The sequence below is a fragment of the Salvelinus namaycush genome, chromosome 11 (assembly GCF_016432855.1).
Source record: "Salvelinus namaycush isolate Seneca chromosome 11, SaNama_1.0, whole genome shotgun sequence".
Lineage (NCBI taxonomy): Eukaryota > Metazoa > Chordata > Actinopteri > Salmoniformes > Salmonidae > Salvelinus > Salvelinus namaycush.
This window is the reverse complement of record NC_052317.1, coordinates 8,922,718-8,929,044: the sequence shown is the minus strand read 5'-3', so window position 1 is coordinate 8,929,044 and position 6,327 is coordinate 8,922,718. Positions and strand designations below refer to the sequence as shown.

The 6,327-nt window shown below is 41.1% G+C and overlaps 1 protein-coding gene across 2 annotated transcripts; it reads left to right on the top strand.

Annotated features, from left to right (window-relative positions):
- Window positions 1-436: 436 nt before the first annotated feature.
- Window positions 437-6,103, top strand: LOC120055767 (nucleolin-like). 2 transcript variants are annotated; one of them, XM_039003718.1, is made up of 14 exons: window positions 437-537; window positions 1,606-1,681; window positions 1,797-1,949; window positions 2,130-2,258; window positions 2,506-2,583; window positions 2,685-2,808; window positions 2,960-3,096; window positions 3,206-3,332; window positions 3,444-3,586; window positions 3,762-3,891; window positions 4,079-4,215; window positions 4,306-4,432; window positions 4,519-4,745; window positions 5,748-6,103. In XM_039003718.1, the coding sequence occupies exons 1-14, from the start codon at window positions 520-522 to the stop codon at window positions 5,780-5,782; spliced, it is 1,641 nt and encodes a 546-aa protein (XP_038859646.1). In that variant the 5' UTR covers window positions 437-519; the 3' UTR covers window positions 5,783-6,103. The 2 variants fall into 2 exon arrangements, with proteins under 2 accessions (XP_038859646.1, XP_038859645.1); XM_039003717.1 differs by having other exon boundaries at window positions 1,794-1,949.
- Window positions 6,104-6,327: the final 224 nt, after the last annotated feature.

Below are 6,327 nucleotides of genomic sequence, written 5' to 3'. Positions count from 1 at the left end.
GAGAGTGGTTGTTTGTTGGAGTGGGACAGTGGTTGGTAGAAAACAGAAACCTGTTGAAGCTCAGACTTGACCAGTCTGTCAACGCTGATGCTGTAATTCTCATCCAGCCTGGGGGTGGAGGCTAGTCCTCCATCCTCTAGTTGGATGTTCCACACATATTTTGGTGTTGGGTAGGAACGTCTATCAGCTACATTGTGATGGCCCTCTTCTTTGGCCCACTGAGATGCCTTCCTCAGTTGTTGTGCAGTGTTGACCTATCCACCTCTCAACCAAATGCTGCAATGTGTGATCAATGCAATAGAAGAAGAAGGCTCAAACAATTGTTTTTACAACTCTCATTGTTCTATTTGTGGCTCAACCAGTAACCCGACGGGTTCTACGTCGAAAATCATGAATATTCATGTATGGCCCCTCCCCCCTCTACTACAGAAGGAAATCTCGCCCACCGTTCATGGCCGTCCATGTGAACAGTCGTGTGCACCATACATTAGCTAACTAAAAGAAGAATATTCCGAAAACATGGCACAATCAGGCAAAGTAAGAATGACATCTAAAATCTACTTATGTTTAATGGTTCACAGCAGTTGGTCTCACACGGCCACAAGTTAAATTACAACATGGTTGAACTCGCTAGCTAGCTAACGTTAGCAAATGAGCTAACTACTGTAGCTATTGTAGAACTACACTTCTGTGGGCATGGAATGTTTAGCTAGTTACCTAGCTACTTTGTATCACTGTTGTTCACTTGAAACACGTGCTGAACATTGAGTTACAATTGATCTATGTCAAATACTTATTGGGCGGGTTCGATTACACTGAGTCGCGAGACACCCGGCATAGATAGGCCCGTCACGTCATCGGGCGAAAGCAAGCAGTAATCTGAGCCGCTTGGTCATTTTGTCAACAAGGCAGCATGGTACATTGTCCTGAAACATCTCTTTTCCATGAAATACGTTAGAGTTGTCTAGACAGCTTTCCTTGGGAAGGCAGATGAAGCGTTTATCAAAAGCAATCAATTTTGCATGGGAAAACAATCTCACTAATATTATGTAATGGCGCCTTTTTGTAGGCACTAACTCCACCATGGTTCGTTGGACAAAGCCTATGAGGAAAATTATATTTGGGTTTGGATAAACGCTGAAAATAAAGTCTGTGGTAAACACAGGTTTGAGATCTTATACGTTTGGTTATAGGATATAATCTTTGTTAGCTAACGTCATTTTCTGTGAATTTTGAAGAATTTATGGAATATTAAAATACAGAAATCACATAAAGGCGTCATAATTCGTAAAGATCCTGTTAACCGACTGCTATCTCATAGACATTTTTTAAAACGAGATTTCCTAAACCTGTGCTAAACTCAGACCATATTTTCTGCGTTTATTCCATAACCCTATTCTTTCCCCATTAATTTTTCACAAAGGGATGTCTGAGCGAACCAGAGGTAATTTATTTCCTGGTTTTACGAATACAAACTGGCAAGCTCTATTTTAAACCCAGGCGGGATTAATCGAACCCTCCCCCCAGTTGTCTGTTTGTGATTGGTTGGTGATGATGGGTTAAAGAACATCAGTTGAAAGGCTTATCCCAAAGGTTGTTTTATAGGCAACCCCATCAAGAACATCAACTAGACAGAAAGTTGGAGAGATTGGTGACGACAAGCAGGATGAAAATAATTCTGGTAAGTGGTTCCCAACTATTTTCTCCTTTATAGCCTGTGCAATATTTAATGCAACGTATATTGAGAAAGTAACTTTTTTAATGAGTCCTTGATACATCAATGTAACTTTCAGAAGGCCAGACTGATTCTCCAGCATCAACAGAGGTAGCTGCCCCTACTCCACAGGTAATCTTTTCCACAGAACCTGATGCTAATGAGGATGGAGACAAAGTAGCTCCCATTGAAGATGATGTTACAGAGAACAAGGAGGAGGTCAAACATGTCCCAGGTAAAGAGAATGCTTTGAGGGAAGGCAAGCATAGACCATATATTTAGTGTGTATGACATTGTCCCAGCATGTAATTAGAATAGTGATAATGTTCATAATGACATTTCTTAAACGCAAAACATTTGCTGTTCCATTAAATTCAGTAGGTATTTCCTTTGTTAATGAATAATATTTATGTAGCTTGTGAAGCGGAGCAGATGGACACAACTCCTGCTGCTGAGGAGGAAACTGTTAAGGTCACCTTTGAGTCAGAAAATGCCATCGAAGATGCCAGTAATGTTGAAGAGAAGACCAATGGAAATGACCAGGGTGAGGTCAAAGAACAACAGAATTGTAATGCATATTTGCCAGGGGTGTATTCACTCCGAACCAAACGGAAGCAAATGGGGAGGCACCTACCTTAATTTATCCATTCAAAACTCAAGTTTTTGTTGTGTAACGCAACTGGACTAATAATTACACCCCCCCCCCCAGATGTCACTCATTTATGCTTTTCCATCAGGGTATGTATGGAATAGTGTTTAATACGTGTGTCTATGTGCGTTTCTCTCTCCAGCTGTTGCAGTAGCCCCAGTAAAGAGGAAAGCAGAGGATGAGACTTCTCCAGTGAAGAAAACAAAGTGCAGTAATGATGGTACGATTGTGAGCAAGAGTTAATATCACTCCTGTTTTGAGTGCTCGATTGATGGTGTCAGTGAGCTAACATGCACCTTTGTTTCTTCTTTTTCTTTTTAGGTTTTTGTCTTTTTGTTGGTAACTTGAACACGTCCAAGGAAGTGGAGGAAATCAATGATGCCTTGGCCAACTTTTTTACGTCGCATAGTCTGTTATTTCAAGCTATTCGAGTGGACATAACAAAGTGAGTAGCATTTTTATGCACTTAATAAACTTAAACTCTTCAAATGTTTGTAGATTTCCTTACGGTACAGATGATTCCCCCGTTCCATGGCAAAGGATTTGTACAAATATATTAACATAATGTCAAATGTTTTTGGGGGTGCGTTCTCTAGGAAATTTGCATATGTAGACTTTCACACAGAGGAAGACTTGACAAAAGCCCTTGAGCTGGATAGGGTGAAGATCCTGGACCAAAAGATAAGGCTAGGCAAGGCTAATGTCAAAGATGTCACATTAGAGGAAAAAAAAGGTACTGGTCTCATCTTGAGTGAGTTTTCCACGCTACTGATATATTAGACATTTCTAGAATTGATTGATTGATTTCCATGTACTGACAGAAGTCTTTCACCCCCACACAGCTAAAGATGCCAAGACCTTGTACGTCAAGAATATCTCATTCGCAGCAACAAAGGAGGACTTGAAGAAAGTCTTTGACACGGCTGTCGAAATCAGGTTTCCTAGAGGCATTGGCAGACCAAGCAAAGGGTGAGAGTTCTCATCCAAAGTGCCCATTTGATATCAATGCTTGATTTACAAGGTGCCGTGTGTATCCCAGGATTCAGCTCTTAACACTTGGCGTCTACTTAATTGTGACAGAATTGCCTACATAGAGTTCAAAACGGAGGCCATTGCTGAGAAAGTGCTGGAGGAGAAGCAGGGGACTGATGTCCAAGGCCGTGTCATCGTTATTGACTTTTTGGGAGAAAAGAGCCAACAACAAAAAATGATCAATGCTCCAGGTAAGGATAGACTGAAAGGAAGTCACTGGGAATTCCATTACTGTAGAAGCACAAGGTACTTGAATAGCTATATGGCTAGTCACGTTGCTCATTAGCATCTTCGAGATGAGACCGATTTACAAAGTGTATTAATTCACTGGTTAGTTAACATGTCCTCAAATGTTCTGTTCCGTAGCTGAGGCCACACCGAATAACGAGTTATTGGTGACAAACCTGGCTTACACTGCAAAAGAGGATGCCCTAAGGAAAATCTTTCTGAAAGCAGTCAGTGTCAGAATACCACAGAGCAGTGGCAAACCAAGAGGGTAAGGGTGCACTTTGATGCTGCACCTGCTTTTTGTTGCACTCTGCTGAACATTTTGAACGCCATCAAGTAGATCATTATAAACGTTCTGTTCTGATGAATTTGATAGTAATTTCATGTTCAGAATGCACATGGAAATGGTAACTTGAGACAATTGTGTCAATTTGCTTTTTTCCCCCCTTTTTAAGTCATGCCTTCATTCAGTTTGAAAGTGTGGAGGATGCCAAAGAAGCCATGGACTTATCGTTAAACAAAGAGATTTGTGGAAGAGCCATCGGAGTAAAGTTCAGCCAGAAGAGGCCAGAAGGTGACCAAGGGAACTCGGGTAAATATAGCAGAAAATTCGTAGGTGAATAATTCACGTTGTTTGACTGTGCCATCATTCATACCTATGTGTTGTGTGTTCTCTTGGTAGTTCCTACAAAGACGTTGATGGTCAGGAATCTTGCCAAGGAGACGAGCGAGGAGACTTTGAAAAGCTCCTTTGAAGGTGCCATTGAAGCTCGAGTCACTAAAGACAAGGAGACTGGTGAATCTAGAGGGTACGTTTCAACATATGACCCTTTTGAAACCACATTGTTATTACATTCAGACAGTGCTTTGAATATTCATTCTTGGTACTTCTCAGGTTTGGCTTTGTGGACTTTGAGAGCATAGAGGTCTGCAAGGCTGTTAAGGAGGCTGTGGTGGACCTTCAGATTGACGGGAGCAATGTGACCCTGATCTATGCCACGCCCCAGGGTGAACGAGGACCTCGTGGAGAAGGAACGGGCTTCAACAGGAGCTTCAGAGGGAAACCCGGAGGTCGAGGTGGCGGTAGAGGCAGGGGTGGAGGCTTCAGGGGTGGACGAGGAGGTGAGATCATCTAGTTTGAATGTCAAATGATACTTCAAATCCAATTTGATTTGTCACATGCTTCGTAAACAACAGGTGAAATGCTTTCTAACGGGTCCTTTTCCAACAATACACAGTTAACCATAAAAAAGATCAAATAGAAATAGTGACGCGGTATAAATATGCAGTGAATAACAATACCGAGTCAAAATAACATGGCTATATACAGTGAGTACCAGTACAGAGTCCATGTGCAGGGGTATGAGGTAATTGAGGTAGGTATGAACATATAGGTAAGAGTAAAGTGACTTGGCAACAACATAGACAGTAGCAGCAGTGTATATGGGCAGTGTGAAAGTGTGTGTGTGTGGCGTCAGTATGCATGTGTGTGTGTGTTAGCGTGTCAGTGTAATTATCTGTGAGTGAGAGTCCAGTGTGTGCATTGTCAGTGCAAGAGAGTAAAAAAATAAATAAAAAAGGGTAAACGCAAGTAGTCCGGATAGCCATTTGATTAGCTATTTAGCAGTCTTATGGCTTGGGGGTAGAAGCTGTTCAGGGTGCTGTTGGTTACAGACTTGGTGCACTGGTAACGCTTGCCATGCGGTAACAGAGAACAGTCTATGGCTTTGGTGACTGGAGCCTTTGACAATTTTTTGGGCCTTCCTCTGAAACTGCCTGGTATAGAGGTCCTGGATGCCAGGGAGCTCGGCCTCAGTAATGTACTAGGCCGTACCTACCACCCTCGGCAGTGCCTTGCAGTCGTGTTTCTTGCAGTTGCCGTACTAATCAGTGATGCAGCCAGTCAACATGCTCTCAATGGTTCAGCTGTATAACTTTTTGAGGATCCGAGTGCCCGTGCCAAATCTGTTGCGCCCTATTCACAACTGTGTGGGTGTGTGTGTGTACTCCACACTTTTTAATGTAGTTCTAGTGGCTGAAATGTCTCTTTACTCTAGTTATATCTACCAACAATTCTATCAGCTTTGGAAGATGGTGTCATTTGTTGTTATTGTTGTTTTTCAGGCAGAGGTGGTGGCGGCGGTGGAAGGAGGACTTAAAACAGCAAATATCTTCTTTTTTTACAATGGACTGCTGCAGCTGAGCTCTAATTCAACATCTGAATTAACTGACAAGCTTGTAATGGGCATCTATCCCTAATAATTTCAATAAAACAAACTAATTTGTTTGTAGTTTAAATGATTTATGTGAAAAGAAACTACCACGTTCATACTTAATGATGTAATGTCTTACACACTTTACTGTATTTGTAACATTTTGTTTGAGTTTGTTTTACATTTACTTTACCTTTTAATTGTTCATTTCTTGATTATGCAAATACTATATTGAAGACGAAGTAATTAAAAGGTTTCCAAATTTAATGTGGATTTTCAGATTTTTCTTTTTGAAATTCTTTATTTTGTGAGATTTTAGAGGGATCTTGCGTCGTTTTACTACAGAAATGTCCAACAAATTATGGGGAATGTGGACTTTTAGTATTTCTACAGTAGGTTTCCTCGAGGAGAAAGCTTCAATGTTAAAGATAAAACTAAAACACTTTAGTAAATACTATAGTATAATACAGTCTGCAAAAACAATACAGTAT

What these genes read in the sequence shown, in the direction of transcription:
- LOC120055767 (XM_039003717.1), top strand. An exon ending in AGCAGTGGCAAACCAAGAGG is followed by an intron (nt 3,892 to 4,078) that starts GTAAGGGTGCAC and finishes CCCCTTTTTAAG; the next exon opens with TCATGCCTTCATTCAGTTTG. An exon ending in CTTCAGGGGTGGACGAGGAG is followed by an intron (nt 4,746 to 5,747) that starts GTGAGATCATCT and finishes GTTGTTTTTCAG; the next exon opens with GCAGAGGTGGTGGCGGCGGT.